Raw genomic sequence first — 19,382 nt, forward strand, 5'->3', positions numbered from 1 at the left:
TCAGTTCATTTCAAAACCACAGACTGCTTGGCTTTAAACTCCACTCTGCCTTTTCCTGTTACAAAAACATTGGATTTAGTCTGGACAGCTGCGGAGTTTTCCACATGTGCAAGTTTTTCTGGGCTTACGAAATCTCCTCCTTACAGCTGAAAACACAGACGTGTCACTGGATTTTCATACACAGGAGAAATCTAATGCATCTCTTGTGTGTCGCTCCTTTGCTACAGGTTGGGGGACTACTGAATGGAAGCCCACATCAAGAACAACAAGCAGAAGCATTGAATCATATGGAAAAATTGTCCAGTTGTCAATAAAGTTTACAGGGGAAGGGAAATCTTTTAGAAGCTAAATCAAATCCACGCAGAGAGCTATTTCCTCTGAAAGAAAAAGAGATGAAAGGCTTGGCTATTTGTTACAAAAGTTTGTCTCTACACTTCAGATCTCCAACAGAGCAGATCACCATGCCTATGTGCGTCTCTGCAGCTCCCTGACTGCCATCACCCCCGACAAGCTAAATTAGCAATGGCTCGTTACGGTCCTCATTACAGTAAGAAGGTGAACTACCAGCACTAGGGGCCGGATGTTCTCATCTCACTAAAGCAGAGGATAACGATGGTGTTTAAAATTGGGGTCTCAGAGGTCTTTCCTGCTAATAAGATAACAGAACAGAGATGGAGAAAACAGAAGGGAGGAAAAATAACCAGAGGCCGTTGTTTCTTGTAACTGGGTCTCTGGGAAGCTTTGGCTCCTAGACAAACTCTCATGGAGGAGGAGAAAGAGCACACAAGCTCTAGTCCCTATGATGGGGCACACAGAGAAACAGGCTAAGCACACGCAGCATGAGTGACTGCTTATCTACTACCCCTGTCGTACAGATGGGTTTGGTGCTACAGGCATTACAGCTAAACTGCTGTCAAGACTCCAGGTGTGCACAGAGAGGAGAGTGCACTACCAGTTACCAGATAATAAAAAGGATGCTAGTATGCATTACAAAGAAAGTCCAGTGTGCCTCTCCATCCACCAGAAACCAGCTAAATTTGGACAGCACAACCAGAGAGGTGGTCACAGAACCCTGCTGGAGGTAACCAGCTTTATAACTCAAGCACATGTAAGTCCTCAAGGCCTTACCTAACTTCTTGTTTGAAGAAGAAACCGGAACATCTTCCAGCATCGCTGGAGACAAGGAAGCAGACGTCTGATTGCTTGCCGTGGACCTAGACAGAGACTTGCTAGCATTCCTCTGCTCTGGCTGCAGCCTGACAGATGGAGGGTTCTGGGAAGAGTGCATTATGGGTGACTTTGGTTCAAAGTCCACTATTCCACTGTCTAGCTCAGACACTGCTGTAGAAAAGCAAGTGAGTTCAGGGAAAACAAACAAACAAAACAGGGAGCACAAAGTATTCCAGGCTTAACAGCCCCCTTCCCACCAAAACTTAAATCAGCAGGGTGAGCAGCCCTTCTTTCTGTGACAACTGCCACAGAGTGTCTTCAAAATCTTTTATTCGGCCATAGATCTTAATTCATGAGTAGAAGACAAGCCTCCCAATGAACCTCAGTTCTCCTTGGAGCAAACAGAGTATTTACACAGCCAAAGAGTTAATGCCATTTAAAAACCCTCCGTATTCAGAACTGGCACAGAGAAAGGCAGCAGTAACAGAAGGGAGAAAATAGCTGTTTGAAAAATTACTGAGCTGTTCAATTCCTACAATACTTTAGAAAGTCTAACCTGTTCCATCGGGCACGTCAGGCGTGGCAGACTCACAATCCTCTAACTCTCTGGCATCTATTGAAAGCGTATCCAAGCCTTCACTGAGCGAGTCCACGGACTCCGTATCATTGGCCGAGCCATTGACATGGTAACCATTAATCCCGCCCTTCTCAGAGGAAGCTGCAGACTGTTCCCCTTCGGTGGATGCCAGTTTACCAGGATCTGAGAGGCCTGGGCTTGCTTCAACTGCAGGTTTGAGTTTCGTTTTCTTCTTTTTGTTCTAAGGATTAAATTCCCATCCCACAAAAAATAGGTTAAGCTTAATTCCTGAAGGGAAAATTCATTCTGTGCTTACTGACCAGGAATCGCTGAATTAAATGTTTTTTCAGACCCCGGATGTTTGTCCTATAAACGCAGGAGGGATTTATTCAACAAGAAGAGATAATGAGGTGTGAGTGCACTAGCCCCTGCAGTGGCTGGTGGGGGAGGTCGTGCCCCCATTACCAGATGAACCCTACCTTTCATATCAGTTACACAGCAGTGACATTCCACACTACCTCCTCGTGGTTAATCCTGCTGGGTGACAGTGATCCAGGAGATGATACCATATCTCAGCTCACACCTACCCACCATTAAGAAGTGACTCAACACTGTTCCACCCACCATCAGCCCTCACACATTCCCTCTCTTCCCCCACGTCTCCTATACTTTCTGCTCATCAGAGCTATAGTATTTTGTTTTGCTCCTTAGTGCCTGTTGGTTATTTAGCAAGAGTAGTTTGGTATGATCATAGCTTAAATTCCTACACTGTAGTGTACTTCAATGCGATGGTATTAATCACTGAAAAAATAAGTGAACCCCCCCCCCCAAGTTAACTGTTTGTGTAGGGCTCTGAACAGACTAGCAGGCAAAACCATCAATGAGCAAAACATGCGTTGCAAAGAAGGGCACCAAAGCAGAGGCTGCAGGAAATAGAGGCTGCTCAGCCCCAAGGGTTCATGACGGGACACACAGAATAGGCTGAACACATGCAAAGTGAATGACAACGTCTCCCACAGAAGATGAGAGCCTCGCAGCATAAGGGTGGGATGGGAGGGAGGGAGTGTTTCCATCATCATGGCAAAGGGCAGGGGAGGACAATGTGTGGCCAAGGTAGTAAGCGTTCATGGTGATTCTGCAAGGCAGTGTCATCAATATTACACCACAGAACTGAGCTAAATGCATTATGATGTTTTGGGGGGGACGGGGTTTCAAACCTTCTTTTGAAGTAATCAGATAAAGCATTTCACCTCAGCTGGGAGTTAGACTAGCTGGACTGGTGACCACCTCATGTGAGGCAGTTCTGCCCACAGCAATATATCTATCTGCACCTATATTTTCCCTGTTCTTCATGATTTAGCATGGAATTACAAAGGGTGCTGGGTCTCTAACATGCCCTGGAGCCATTAAAGAAGAAAATGCCAGGGTGATATAGATCCTAGCAAAGTAAGTTAAAGCACATTTTAAAGGTTACCTTTTTCTTGCCTGTTATTGTCCATTCTTTCAATACTTCACTGGCATTGCCTGAAATGAAACTTAAGATAAGCAATGGAGAATGTTTCACACTCTCTTACACCCGTGCCACGCAAAAACCAGGGAGTCTCCATATCTAGAGCCAGCTGGAATGTGTCCTGTAGTAAATGATGTAAAGAAGTTAAGTTTCAATTCTCTTAGCTGATTAAATGAAAGGATCGGTTTCATTTTTGCTTTGGGAACATCCCACTGATCAGACTGACTCCTCCGATATAATGTTCTGTGCTGGCTGCTTCCAGGTAACAACCCCCCTATCGGCACTGCCATGTTAAAGACTTTAGCCATGTCGGAACTTGGACTAAACAGGGATTCAGTCCAGGTCAGAGGGTTTATATGGCTCTCTCCCCCCCAGGACAATTCTATAAAGGCATTAGGAGTAGGTGCACCACTCATACGTACTCTTAGTCAGAGGTAAAGCACCATGCTGTGAGTGAGGGTTAGTACAAGAAACAGACAAGAAGTACAAAAAGACAGTTTCATTGGTGAACACCTCCTGTCCTACAAGGTAGGAACTTGGTCAGATGCAATATGCCACCGGCTCCTGATACATGAGCTGTGATCCACGTTTCAAAAGGGAGGACAGAACTACCTCAAGGTTGATGCAGGCATTCCTTTTCTTGAGAACACGAGCAGGAAATACAATGGTTAGATACTTGGTATCTCCTGGATTCGGTATCTTTTGGTACAAAGTAACTGTCTTTTTCCTCTTAAAACCTAATGGGGCTGATTCTGAATAAAATTATGGGAAGGCCGAGAGGAACATCTTTGGATTGTCTTCCAGGAAAGCCAATCTGGGAAGAGTCCATACTTGGATGCTTTGCAAAGAAGATCTGAGAGAGTCCCCAGCCAAAGTATACATACTGTATAAAAACAGCACATGGCCCTTTCCTGAAAGCTGTACGGTGCCTCCTGAAAAGCCATGCTATTTCTAAACGAAACCCGCAATAAACATTGTCGCTAAAGCCCAGTTACCCAGATGACGAAACTAGAGATTGTTACCTTCCATAAAGGCCTGCACTGTTCTATCCACACAGTTGTCAAAGTGCTGCAGCACCAGGATGATTTCATTGTTGCTCCTGTTGGGGACCACCGCACGCACTGCACTGATCTGGAAGAGAGGAATAAGGAGTTACATCTTTGCCACTTGCTTAACTTCTTTGTACCATCACTGTAACTGCGAAGCTTGCATCAAAGGGTATTATACTGTATGGAACATGGGATCACTTGGATACGGTTTTAATAGGCCAGGACAATGCATCTTGGAGAGCAAAACTGTCAAAATAAAAACTTTGGTCAGTGCATGTTTCCCCGTGCCTCAAGCAATAACTAAGAGATGCACTTCCACTGCCAAAGAAAAGCTACAGAATTGCCCGTAGTAACACTTACCTTCTCCTTCATGTTTTCAAAGGTTCCTCCTTGGGCCATCACGGTGTTGGATTGCACATCAAAAATGAACCCTGTTGGCTCTGTAAAAACACGAAAGGCTGTGCTGTGAATGGTGGACATCAGGAAGAGACATCAGAATAACCTAAGGCAACAGGTTAGCTCAGATGCTTGCCTTGCAGCGGAAAGCAGGAGACAGTTTTCTGAAGCTTCTGCTGAATGTGCAGCAGTGAAGAAAAAGGCGAACAGAATGTTAGGGACTACTAGGAAACAGATAGAAAATAAGACAGAAGATATCACAAGGCCACTATATAAATCCATGATATGACCACACCTGGAATACTGTGTCCACTTCTGGTCACCCCATCTCAAAAAGGATATAGCGGAGCTGGAAGAGGTTCAGAAGAGGGCAGAGATGATCAAAGGTATGGAATGGCCTCTGTGTGAGGAGAGGCTAAAAAGATTAGGGCTGGTCAGATAACAAAAGAGATGACTATGGTGGGATACCACAGAGGTCTGTAAAATCATGAATGGTGTGGAAAAAGTGAATAGGGAAGGGTTATTTACCCTCTTCCACAATACAAAAGCCAGGAGTCACCTGATTAAATTAAGAGGCAGCAGGTTTCATACCAACCTTTTTTCATACAACGCACTATTAACCAGTGGAACGTGTTGCACAGAGATGTTGTAAAGGCCAAAAATGTAACTGGGTTTAAAAGAGAACTGAGTAAGTTCATGAAGGACAGGTCCATCAGTGGCTGTTAGCCAAAATGAAGGCTGGAGAGGAAAAGGGGGTGGATCACTCCAACTGCCCTGTTCTGTACACTCCCTTAAAGCTCTGGTACTGGCTTCGGTCAAAATACTGGGCTAGATGGACCATTAGTCTGATCCAGTATGATCACTCTTACTTTATCACCTGCAAAAATACAATATTAACTGGATAATTCTATCATGCAATCAATGAGGATGAATAGCAGCATGGACTCAGACACATTATAGCCGAACCTCAGACTATGAGGCAATAGCAGACTGATCTGGCACACTAGACCCTACCTTGCAACCCAAGAGTCAGTGGGACAAATATAAGGGCCTCCAAATGATCCTGTCTGGAATGAAAAGCCATGGTAGGGGAACCAAAGCGATAAGGTCAGTGGGAAGATAGACTTGGCTGGTTAGTTGTGTCCTCACAAACTCAGATAGGCCAATTTTAATCTCCTCATGTAAGCCTGCGAACGGAGCAGTGCTGAAGGGACCTCCATCCTGCCGCCAATAAGAACTGCTCTAACATCTGGAACACTCAGCCAAATTAAGAATTGCCTGTGGAGTGGCTATCATGAACAGTACATTTTCTTCATGCAATAAAGAACATCGACTTCCAACATCAGATAAGTTGGCACCTGTTCTCTGGTAACATTTTTATAAAATGAATTTTGCTAAATAAACCTTTTTCAATGTCCAAAGCATCAAGCCTAAGATTGCTCCCTGCCTTGCTCCAGATAAAATAAAAATGATCTAACATGTTAAAAAAAACAAACAAACTATTTCAGTTGGCAACATCTTTAACTAAACGTATAGTGAATTACAGTTTGTATTACAGCCTTAACAAGTCATTGAAATTCTGATTCATTCTTCAGCTCCGGGCCAACTGAAATAAAGAAAAAAGCACTGCAGATCACAGCAGCAAGCCAGCAACTTTAACCACCAACAGGGTTGGTCTGACGCACTAAGTTAAGTTAATCCAAGCAGCCCAATGCATCTTTTGTATTTCTGTACTAATCTTAGGACAATGTGCTTTTATTGGGCTCAGTAATAAGGAACCACCAATAACCCAAGCACCTGGGCCTTTGCTCTACATTTAGCAATTTCACCTACCAGGAAATACAAACCACAGACACTTCGATAAACATCCAATAGCTTCTGTTAAGTGCTACTATAACTTCCAATTAAACGCTTATTTTCTGCCCTCCATCAATCAATTATCCTGAAAACATTTCCACTTCTCCACCCTGTGCTGGAAACACTTGTCATCAGGACTCTCATGTCTTCTACTCTAGTGCGGACACTTCAAAGTGCAGACCTAAAAACAACTTTGCAGCTGTTGACTCCAGCTTGACAATGACGATGTAGGGCTGGCTACAAAGGAACTGATTTTAATGCCATTAAAGCACAGTCATCTCCACTAGATTTGGTTCCCACTAGCCAGTAAGGGTCACATGGATCTGCAAAACCTGCCATTTGTCATAGCACACACATCAGAGCTGATACAGACGAAAAGCCAACCGCATTCAACAAGAAGGATAGCGGATGAGCTGCTGCAGCAGTAGATATGTATCTTTCCATTTTGAATTCAAACACAGTTGTTTCTTGTCCAACATTCTCTGTACACAAAGGAGCTATAAAAGCTGTGCAGTAATCCTCATTCATTTCAAACCACATTCCTGAGACTATGATCAGGCACAGCACAAAAGACATTGCCACGTTTGGTGACGTTCTGTAAGGATGTCTCATACTACTCAACACTCCTTCTAATGCTCTCAAATATCTATTCAATATCACTGCTTACATGACCTGAAATGTTAGATAAACACTATGATATTTATGCAACTGATAGACCCTTTCAAACTAAACAGGTCTCTCCGGTGGAAAAACAGAAGGCATATTATCTACAACAGTAGTGTCTCAGTGTGCAAGCTTTTGAAAGATGACATAGAAAAGAAATCAAGTGCCAACAATTAAAGCAACAACCTGATAGCAAGTCAGACTCTTTCAGTCAGCACTGGTGAAGACAAACAGAATCTTCACACTCTCTACATATGTGGAGCTCTAATATCTTCATCTAATGCCGCATTAACAAAGTTGACCATAGCACTGTGCTTGGAGCTATAGTCCATTAAAGACTCACAAGGTAATGAAACCACTGTTTATGTAACACGTATTTGTCTGTCTTCGTGACGTTGCCTCTGCACAGCAAGGGGAAGGGTACATATACCCTGACCAGCAAAATGCAGGACTTGAGGGATCTGTGCGCGCCCTGTAACATTCAAATACTGTTTCAAAAAGGTTTGTGGTCAACCACATGACTTCTACAGTTCTGTAGGGACAAAGCATAGAGAGTGACTTGGTAAGTAACCCCTTTTCCTCCCCCTCCTGAACTGCCTCATCCTGACTGCACTGCTGTGCTAAAGTATCTTATCCTGCAAAGATCAGGCAGTGTGTCTTGCCTGGGCAACAATGAAATATGAACTACAGTGAACTAAATAAGCAGCCTAGGCGGGAGTTTCTATACTAGTAAAAGACATGGGGGATGTATAGTTTACATCTTATGCTGTGTTTTAGTTGTTTGATGCTCCAACTCCTGTTATTCCTGATGGGAAGTATCCTCTGCAGCACACTAAATATTTAGTGCTAGGCATTCAAAGGGTTATAATCAACAATAAATAATGCCTTCTTATAGGGTCAGAAAAGCTAGCGATGGAGACGCATACAATTTCCAATTCCTTATTGGCAAACAGACCTGTATTGTCCAGTTTTAAAAGCCTTACTCAACATATCTGCTCCTAGTGCATATTGAAGCCATAACTGCTCACCAGTTCTTATTTCCCATTAGCCCTGCAGAGACAATACAGCTCTGGGAGATTGAGCTGAGTTCTAGTCTGTCTTGTGCAACATCACTAGAAGTCAAATTCACAAGTGTAATGTCTTCAGTGACAAATCAGAACACATGTAGATTTTTAGATTCCACAGAGTTTGTGGCACCAGCAGCTAGAAAAATAATCTTTTAACTCGTAGGCTAAGATCATTAGCTCTGGATTCACTGAAGGAGAATAAAAACGAAATCTAACATTTTTACAATTCCTTTACTGACTATAATTCACTTTAAAGGATGCCTATTGTGAGAAAAATGCTAGTTTCTAGAATAATTTTAGCATGTAGAACGATCCAGCATCACCAACATAAGACTGAAAAAGAATTCTCTTAATTTCCAGAATCGTTGGAAGAGGCTATGAACAAGTTCAGATATTTCTTTAGCTTGTTACACAATTCTAGCCTTTCTATCCTCACAAACACACGGGACAAAAATGACACTTTCCTTAAAACAGCCTGTCTGGTCAAGACAGAAGTTACAAGACCATGATACAGTCAATGAAAAGATTTTCCTCGCAGAAAAGTACTTCTGGAATTCTGGGAACTGAAGTACCTGCACTGCTGGACTGTGACTACGTAGTAGCTAGATCATTTTACTTGATAGCTAATAGATGCTACATTAGATTACATCAAACACGTTCTGAAAATGGAGACCTGGCTTGTCTACAAGGTAGAGTGGTGAACGTACTAGTCAAAATCTTCCTTCACATGGCCTGTCTAGTTACCACCTTGCCCTGCGGTAGATGATCATGTGCCATTACCTACTGCCTGTGTGGCACACTTCAACACTGGCATCAAGACTGCCTACGTTCCATTCTTACGAGAGTTCATTGAAAGCCCAGTTAGAAGTAGCATAAATTTTTCAGTTAGGCAGGCAAGAGGACAAAGCTCCCCTTGGTTTCTATTCCCTGCCTAACGACTAAAATCATGTTCCAGACAAATGGCAGATTCTTCTGCCTGTCCTAGTAAAGACCCAAGCAACTGGCTGACTATGGGGAATTATGTAGCATAGATGCCTGAAATCCCACCCAATAAAACTTCAGCTAAACTGTGAAACATTTATAGTCACAATGGCTTTTCAGGTCAGTGGTAACTGCTCTTACTCTCTCTGGGATAACACATAAGATCTCTGCTAATATGAAATACAAAGCTATTTAAAATGGAATTTTACTGCAGGCTAAGAGCAGCTTGAATTTGCTCTAATTACAAGTTCTCTTCAGCTGTTCCTGGATCACAGCGATCATTAAAAGTCAATCGTGGATATTGCAGAGAAGGCCAAACCTGAATTATTGTTGAGCATTATCTTCCTAGGACAAGGTGAATTTGTCTCAATGGGATTAGGCTGATAAAAAAAATAGTATTACTTTACCATTGATCTTCTACCATGGCCAGGGGTCACTGAAAGACATGGAAGATCTATGCAGAAATTAACATCTCAAAATTCTTTGCAAAAAAATATGCTACATAAAACTATTCTCTAAGCCTTAAATACCAAAAGTTGTCAGCTTCACTGGCACCAGGACTCAAGGCATCGTGCTTTAAGAATGCACAATGCGACAAGTCTATTTTTAAAAAGTAGATATATGTTAAATTCCGCATTTATAGCTGTTTGTGAATTTTAGCAGAGTATCTTGCTGTTCTTCCAACCTTTGTAGAAGTACTGCTTCTGTAAGAGACTGGAGCCACAGATGTGAAGTGCCTTCCACAAAGTTACACAGGAAGTCGAAGGCAAAGTTGGGACTAGAACCCAGATCCCCTAACTGCCCATTGCTGCTCTAACCACGAGAGAAGGCACTGCGTTTCCCCTCCATCACCAATCATACAGCACCAGAATAAAAGTATAGAGCAACATTATAAACATTCATGCTTTACCAAGACTGAGTATACATCAGGTTTACAAGTGTAGCTTAACCACAGCATTTCAGGTCGTGGAGAAGGCAAGTTAAAGTCTCCTGCATGGTTTTCGCTCTGAAATGGCAACATGTACCTTTCTTCGTGGTCCCTGGTGAAGAACGTCTTTTTCATGCACACATCTATTCACACACAAATGAAAACACTAAGATAGGATTTTAAAAGGCAGGTTGGTTAATAAACCTGTACCTTAAACTCCTCCTCCTGCCCCAAATCACTTGTGTACAGCCTGCTCAGATAAAGAAATCCAGGCTTGAGACCTCAATCTGTTTCTATGGAAGTTATTTTTAACAGCACAAGGGCCCTGTTATGATCTCATTGTATTGTCAGCCAGGGGAAAAAAGTGGCAGTTGCACACAAGGAGGCTGTCTAGACAAAAATATCACTTATTTTCCTCAAACAACATTTTAAATACATCTCCAAGTAGGATACGGCCTCTATAAAGTCAGAAATAAGAAATATTGTATTTGAAGGTTGTCAGCTCATCAAATTTTAATTAAAAACTCTTATTGACAGTCTTATACTGTCTATCACTGTGAAACTCCGTGTGTTGTGATTCAAAGACTTCCTTCACAGGTGAGCAGATTAAACCTGCCAGCTACAGGATCCTCGAGTTGACACCTGTAAGATGAGAATGGAATCCTCTTCTTGAGGAATACACTGAGCTTTTCATTCGGCAGTAGCCTGCATTTCCAGTGTACGGACACACATTCATGTGGAGGTGGAGGGTTGGAACAGAACAGCACTAAAAAAATTAATATTTTTAAAGGTTTCACGTTCTCCTCAATAATCTAGCTACGAGGAAACAGGGTAGAGAATATCTGCACACTAATTAGTGCTGCTAGAGTGCCTACAATGTTAGCCATTGCAGACAGCCAAGACCTACCCAAATATGTGAAGATGGCATTTCAACTCTAAAGCCAGATGTTTCAAACTTGACAGTTTAGTCCCAAGGTAAAACTCCCATAAGACATAGGGAAAGTTGATGGTATGAATACAGTGCCCTTAAAAGCACAGTGCTTCTTTTCCAGGAAAGGGGTAGAAACCATTCCAAAACATCTCTAATTATTCATCCAGTTATTACCTACTGATTCAATTCAGCAGTCACTGGCTCTCTACAACTCACAAGTGACAGTAAGTCACAGCTGGCAATTTTAACCCAAGCCCTGCACATCGTTTTGAATTAGCAAGGAATGCAGCAAGAGAAGAGGGAAAACCATGCTGTCTTCAGCAGGCTGAAACCTAAGAAATAAACCATAATTTAACCAGCAGAATTTTCACTTCACCCCATGTAGTTCCCACCTACAGTTGGAAAATGACACCAAATTAAATTACAACTGCACATTTCCAGCTACTTTTCTAAAGGGTTTCATCAGGAGGAGGGAGAAAACTTATTCAACTTAGCCTCCAATGATAGAACAAGAAGCAATGGGCTTAAACTGCAGCAAGGGAGATTTAGGTTGGACATCAGAAAAAAGTTCCTAACTGTCAGGGTAGTTAAACACTGGAATAAATTGCCTAGGGAGGTTGTGGAATCTCCATCTCTGGAGATATTTAAGAGCAGGTTAGATAAATGTCTATTAGGGATGGTCTAGACAGTATTTGGTCCTGCCATGAGGGCAGGAGACTGGACTCAATGACCTCTCGAGGTCCCTTCCAGTCCTAGAGTCTATGAGTCTATAAGACAATGCGGTTAATACTCCAGTACACAGAATGTTGTGGTATAAAAATATCCAGCAACTTCTTATTCCACCGTCCCCCTCTGTGCAGCATCTCTTCCTGTCAAATCTGTTGACTTTACTTACAAGCCAAGTTTTACTCTTATCAATGACAGAGGAGCATGTTGGAAACTTTTATCCCTTGTGTATTATCAACAAAGCTACCAGCAAAGTTCTGGGCTGCAGAATCTACTGCCTATGTCAGGGGCAGAAAAAACTCTGCTGAACTATTCTGATCACAAGTTCAAATTCACAGAATGGGCAGTTTAAAAAGTGCTCTTGATTTATAAATTGAAAAATATTGCTAATGAAGGTCACCAAGAGAAAATTAATAGGAGTCCCCCATAATTTGATTGTCAATTTCCTGCATAAACTTTGAACTCTTTCCAGAGTGCTGCAGCTTTATTGACACGTCTGCCTTTGGCTCTCATACCAAGCAAGAGCCTCTGTTTCGCTCTACTCCCAACCCGACGGGAACCAGCGAGGTGATGTGCATTAGTGGGGGCTGGCTGGAAAATGAAGGTGAAGGAAAGAGCTTGGCAATACAAATAATGATGCTATTATTTCAGGCAGCAATGAATCAGCAGAACCACCAAACTACCCAAAATATTTACTCAGACAGTTAGCACGAGAATGCCTTTCCTTTGAATCTCTAAGCAGTTCCATAGGGAATAAGTTAGTCACAAGTTTAAATGAAACATACAGTATAACCCAGATACAGTCCTACATCTGGACACAAGAAACTACATTTCAAACGGAGATTCTAGGACTGCATTGGGGTGCAGTGGTTTCTTTGCAGTAGATATCTTTCAATAAAAAGTTATAATTAATACAGCATTATGCAAAAGATACAAAGTGAATATATGCCAATACTTTGCATGCAAACTTTCAAAAGATTTTAAAAATATCCTTCCGAATAGTTCAGAGGAAAATTCTACTCTCTGGTGCTTCAATGAGCAAACAGATGGACCCATGATTTGGTTTCAAAACTGCTGCGTTATTAAAAATAGTTACAGCTCCTCTTACAAATCTTTCAATAGTTCTCGCTGAGGTTTTGTTATAAAGCAGAGGTGGCTTTTTTGAGGGAAAAGATGCATCAAAATACCTGAGAATAAAGATATTCCCTCACTAGCCAGATTTTTTGATTTTTAAACAAAGCAGTTAAAATCGCTGTTGACTAAGTTAAGGCTATAAAACAAAACAAAGATCTGATTGAAAATTCAGTCCAGGTTCAAACATCTCCATTGACTCTGATGCTGTAGCCCTGCTTGCTGTCCACATGTATGTTCCTCATTCCTTTATTCTTCTGTAGACACTTGGTGTGTCCCCAGTACTCTTCTGTAGGCTCTCCACATGACCACCTGCTACAAACCCAGCCGGGGCTCCTCATGTAGGCAACTGAAGCAGGCTTCCCGCACTCAGTAAGGGACCCGCAGGTCCCCACAACTAAAGTTTCTCACAGATAACTGCTTTCCCTGCCCCTTTCCAATACTTCCTATCTAGCTAGGTTAATTCCCCTCTGCTATCTCCAGATAAATTTTTCTCTTCAAGTTTGTTCATCAGTTTAATTGTGTGGCGTTGTTGCTAGCAGTGAAATTTAGTAATCAAATCATTCATGACACAGTATTTCAGCCCCTATCATTCTGATACAGCATTTTAAAGTTATCCAAGATTATCCTATGCAGTAATCTTCCCCAAGAACGCTAACCTCTCTCAGAGTCCTTCTATAGACAAATCCTGACTTAAGGACCAGATCCTTCTGGCAGAAGACCATTTCAATGCAGAAGCTTCCATGAAAATCCTTGGAGAACAAGAACTCCTTTCTTCAGGTAAAAAGCTTTCATTGTGAAATCCAGTCACATTAAAGTGTTCATTGATAAAATGATTCCACAGCAGCAGACAAGTCAGTTCAAAATAAATACTTAGAAAACTGACAGGATGTTTCAAAGAGGTAAATCTGTCAAAAGGGCGTAAGTGCCTTAAGGAGCCTACATCTGATTTTCACTTGAGCCTAAATCACACTGAAAGTTACTGGCACTTTGTCTCTTCAGTGCCTAAGTCACTTTTAAAGATGAGCATTAAGCACTTTAAAGCGTTACCCATGTTCTTAAACATTTTCATAACAATATTTTGAAATTCTATTGTTCAAGTAATTTGAGTTATAACAACCCTCTCTCCAAAACAATAGTTTGCAAAAGGTTTGGGAAATATTAGCAGTAAAACCAAAATTCCTTGACCAATTTCCTTCAACTGTTCAGAAAATGTACTAAGATTCAAATCACAAGGATTTATTTTAAAGAAAGTCTGAAGAGCATCCACAAGGCTTACAATCGAAATCTTATTACAGCCTTAACTATAAAACTGCTACCAATCCATCCACCAAAGTCTGAATAATAATTAACAATTACCTCGGCAGTATATCTTCTACAATAAAGAGGACAGACATAAGATAGATACGAGAACAAGGAAAGCAAGGTCTAGAGAGAAAAGGAATAAAGGAGGAAGTTTATTTCCACCAAGGACAGTTATTATTTGGAATAATGCTACTTAAATAATTACAATGAGGAGTCAAAGTATGTAAGCAAAAAAGACTACGGCTAATTCAAAAGAAGAAATGGACCTAACCACATACCTGTTATTCTAAATGATCCTATGTGTATATGGAATATCTCTTCACGCCAAATAGCTCCAGCAGTGCCCAAGGCAATATCAGTTTGCTAGAGGTAACTGTTACACTTTGGAACACAGGATGTGAGAATATCAAGTGTGGACAGCTGGGTGTGAAACTAAACCAGACGGCTATTTGCATATTTCCATGGTCTGTGAAAGAAATGGACTGTGTACCTTTTGTGGCTATTATAGATGCTACATGTTATGCAAAAGCCATATTAAATGTAAGCAACAAAACCCTATTTTAGTGTCATTTGCAAAGGCAGATACAACTGGCAGGTCAAAATGTGCACGTGTAGAATGTAAAGCTACTTCATTCAGTTCATGGCAAATCTAGGCATAGTTAGATGCTAAATTAAGTATTATGTGACTGTTGTGCCCAAAGAAGGTTGCCCAACATACCAGAAACTCTTTTATCTGGACTTGGTAAGGAAGCAGGATGGTGATGGGGGTCACAGTATGATACTGTTCATAAATATTCATTTGAGATATGAGGAGCAAAAAAACCCATAACGTACATAAAAGAGATTTTCTTAAAGAAAGGTTTAATAGGTAACAGTATTCCCAATGAGATCAAAATTAAGTACCTGCATAAGTGTTTGTAGGATCAGGGCTTTAATTAAAAAACAAATATCAGTTTCAACTATCATGATAAAACTAGTAATTATTTTCTTTGTCCAGGATAAATTAGGTACTCAATTTTGCCAATTTTTTGGTTTGTTTAAGATTACTGTTTTGCCTGAACTGCCAAATTAATAGGAAAACCAGGTAGGTTTATATAAATTTCAGAGACAGAATAAAAGCTTCATTTCCCTGAGTAAAAATTATTTGGCACTATTACTTTGCAATAAGACACTCCAATGATGAACAGCAGGAGTTCACTCTTACATAAATTGTCGAAATGGTATAAAAATCCATTAAAATATAAAAAACAAAACACACCAGCTCATCACCAACTGATTTTAATATCTTCATAAATTAGTGCTGACTTTACCATGCGCCTGTTAGTCATCTATTTCTCCACTGACCTTTGTTCTCTGGGATACAAACAAATCCTGTTACAGAAATACAAAACTATACCATTGCAGAATGGCAAGTGGGGTAATCAATGCAAATGAGATGTCACTCACTAGTATAAACCATGCAGTTGTGGTATCTATTTCCAGACATTACAGCAGAGCCTACTAATGCGACCATAATTAATGCAGTATTAGCATTTAAAACACCCTGGAAAAATCATGTACTCTAGAAATAACATTTAGGCCTAGGTCAGAAATTGTCAGATTTTTTCATAGGGTGGACAACATCTGTCATTGCACTCCAAGAGCTGGCAATAGGGAGAGTCCAGCCAAGATGGGAAACTCTGCTGTAGGATAAAGCTTGGTATGTAAGCCAGAATCTCAAAGACCAAACCATAGCCTTTGAGGGCCACAGCCAGGGAGCAAGTCTTTCATGTACAGTTGGCTACTCAACAGTGGTGAAATGTCCATGTTTAGCGTACTTTTGGATCCCATGTCAAAGACATCGTATTTAAATGGTCTCTGGTTTGAATCCATATCAGGGAAGTGGTGACCACAAGGCGGCCTCACACACCATCTGGCATCTGCTCAATGTCTATAAAACAGCTAAGTGGTTTCAAAATGGTTCCTAGTGGGTAGGTGCCTACAGCCACAATCACAACTGCTGCCCTTGTTTAAAAGTTTCAGCGGATGACCGAATCCCTGCAGAATTATAAATAGTAGGCTCATGAAAAACCCCACACACTTAGGACATCCAGCCTAGTCCCTGAACTTTGGCATGGAAACCAAACTGCTTTCCCACTCCCAGAAGTGATCCCTAGGCCAAGGGGGAAGTGTGTCTTACAAAGGCAGTATGAGGAAACTTGCATGGTCATTGCCATTTCTTTGGAGAAAGGACATCAGTTTATCCCGTCATCAACCCAGAACCTTTCGTTAGCTCTAACATGGACAAAAACTTGTGTCCAGAATTTGGTCTAAACACTTATACAAGAAGCTGGGGAAAAAAAAGCAGAAATACTGGACGGGTCATTCAACTTAAAAAAAATTTATATATATACACACACGTATATATACATATATAAAGACCTCTGTCCAAATAGCTTTACTTGTAACCCTAAGACCCTGTTCTTGCAATGCTTTGTGTGCAGATGGCCCCTGCAATTGCACGGAACTCCATTTCCTTTATGCAGACACAGAGGTTTGTCTGTGTGTGTCCCACTGCAGAATCAGGGCCTAAAATTGTTACAACTGAAACAGATTAGAGACAAAGTTATGTTCCTCTAGGATTTCAGCTTGTTTACTTTGCGCATTTGACAACATGCTGTAGCTAGTCAGTCCCACCGTTTCCCTGTTGTCTTTCACAGAGCAAGAAAAGAGAAAGATTTCAAAAAATAGGGCAGCAATTTTAAAGACAAAAACCGTCAGGATGGCTTGGAGGCAGGCGTGGTACCTGAGATGAATTTTAATTTTTTTTTTTAAAGCACTAGATTCCAACTTGACAGTATCCCTTTAACTCTGAGATGTTATTATGCATATATAGTCATTCTTCACAAGTATTTTAATGGCACACAGAGCATGTGACAAAGACACTGTCATGCCACTTCTGAAAGGAAGCAAACTTGGTCATCACTTCTGGAGTGAAAGAATGATCATACAAAATGCTAATAACCAGAGAATGCCCATAGCTTCATCAAGTCCAATGTGTGCTATGGACATCTATTCAAACTCAAAAAGAACAAGAGTACTTGTGGCATCTTAGAGACTAACAAATTTATTTCAGCATAAGCTTTCGTGGGCTACAGCTCACTTCATAGCCCATGAAAGCTTATGCTGAAATAAATTTGTTAGTCTCTAAGGTGCCACAAGTACTCCTGTTCTTTTTGCGGATACAGACTAACACGGCTGCTACTCTGAAACCTATTCAAACTCACACATGCAACAGCAAAACAGTGTCCCCACAGGAGATTATTTTGGTTCTAGCGGATCACAACTATCAACCCCAATTCTCTGATCTTATTTCCATACAGGCTGATTGCAAATACGGTGCAATATTCACACTGCAGTGGAATTGCCTGGAATCAGATGCTATCTGGATGAACAACTGAAGTGCTAACAGAAGCAAGACAAAAACATGAATTATATGGAGTCCACTAAAGTACTGGGGACAAGCTGACAAGTTCTGTTATCAGATTTGGAAGGGACAGGGACAGCAATTGTCCTCCAAAGTTGTCAAAGTTTTTACAAACTGATCGCTTCAGAACCAATAACCATATTAACTGATGCATGATCCAGACAAGAAAGCGTCATTCACAAGTAATCTTACCTTTCTGATTTTGTTTCTTAGACATCCCCGCGTATTTGTTTTTATGGGCAATTAATTACGTGAGGGGAAAAAATAGTCCTCTCCCTTGAATAATGTGGCTGACAGCTGCAATTCACACGTCGTCTTGTATCAAACAGGAAATGGCAAATATCTGGTATGGACAGCAAATGGGAGCTAGAGTCGTCAGAAATTCTGCTGACTGAACAGCAAAACAGTCTAGGCTCCTTCCTCCCAACACCAACTTCTCAGGATGTCTGAAGGTAGCAGCTCACATTGTCCTTTTCACAGATTCTGGAAGTTAAAAAAAAAACAAAAAAACAAGAAAGGAATTAAGTTAGAAAACTCCTGCTGTATTAGCCATGTCTGTAGAGGAACTCTCATAGGCTACTGGGCTCTTCTGGGTAATGCTTTTTAAAAATAAGATTTATGTTGCTTAAAGGGCACTGTAAAACTACCGGTTTAAAAAAAAAAAAATCTAAATACAAAGCAGCGAGGTCTCTAAAGACTTTGCCCTGCGTTTCAGCAATCTTGCACTTCTGGAATTCAGAGTCAGTGTAGCCTTCACATGACAATTTTATTGACGCACAAAAGCATTACGGCCAATTTATGACCCATTATAAAAACAGCTGTCTAAACTGATAGTAGCATGGAGATTACATTTCTGTATGCAGGGTTCATTATGCAAGGGACTAAGAGCCCGAATTCCTATATTAGACAATAAAATTTAGCAGAACTTTCATTCAGGAATCTCTCTTCATATTAAGTAGTGTTAGCATGTTCAGTTTGAGCAGGGCACAGCATTACTTTGCTCTGATTTTTCTCTAACCACACCCATAGTTTCTGTTACTTTATTTCAGCAAAGAATGTGACAGCAATTGACTAAAGCAGGAATAGTTCTCGCTCCGCATTGCACTGTTTTAAATTTCAAGAACTGAAGGGGTCAGTTATGTTACTGTTCTTGCTCCCATTAATTAGTGCAGGAGCCTTGACAGCAGTCACCACAATCAGGCGTGACAGGTGAAACAAAGAACAAGGTACTCCCTTCCCCCCTCAAAAAAAAAAAAGACTAATAAGGAATTCTCTGCTACTGTAAATTGGCACAGCTCTGCGGAGCCAGCTGGCCTGCGAAAACCTTACAGCCACATTCAGAAGGAAATGTAAAAACTCAGTGAAGAGCTGATAGTAAACCACTGCTCAGGCATGTGTGCTAAAGACATTCCTGGGATATGGTTTACACATTTATGGAAAAAAATGAGGTGTCCTTGTGGCACCTTAGAGACTAACAAATGTATTTCGGCATAAGCTTTTGTGGGCTAGAACCCACTTCATCAAAGCCCAAGAAAGCTTATGCCCAAATACATTTGTTAGTCTCTAAGGTGCCACAAGGACTCCTAGGTTTTTTTTGCTGATACAGACTAACATGGCTACCACTG

General features: G+C 41.1%; 1 protein-coding gene across 2 annotated transcripts in view; it reads right to left on the bottom strand.

Moving 5' to 3' along the window:
• The window catches only part of SPATS2 (spermatogenesis associated serine rich 2), a 39,871-nt gene that overhangs the window by 12,874 nt on the left and 7,615 nt on the right, over positions 1-19,382 (bottom strand). Inside the window, exons 2-7 of one of the 2 annotated variants that reach the window (XM_050925712.1) lie at positions 17,950-18,240; positions 4,667-4,746; positions 4,280-4,388; positions 3,222-3,271; positions 1,727-1,988; positions 1,129-1,338 (exon numbers count right to left, since the gene is read on the bottom strand). In XM_050925712.1, coding sequence (XP_050781669.1) covers positions 1,129-1,338; positions 1,727-1,988; positions 3,222-3,271; positions 4,280-4,388; positions 4,667-4,746; positions 17,950-17,974 — 736 coding nt within the window. In that variant the 5' untranslated portion in view covers positions 17,975-18,240. Of the gene's footprint in view, positions 1-1,128; positions 1,342-1,726; positions 1,989-3,221; positions 3,272-4,279; positions 4,389-4,666; positions 4,747-17,949; positions 18,241-19,382 lie in introns of both variants that reach the window. The other variant, XM_050925711.1, reaches the window with a different exon arrangement.

This window comes from Gopherus flavomarginatus, chromosome 16 (genome assembly GCF_025201925.1).
Source record: "Gopherus flavomarginatus isolate rGopFla2 chromosome 16, rGopFla2.mat.asm, whole genome shotgun sequence".
In the NCBI taxonomy this organism is placed as follows: Eukaryota; Metazoa; Chordata; order Testudines; family Testudinidae; genus Gopherus; species Gopherus flavomarginatus.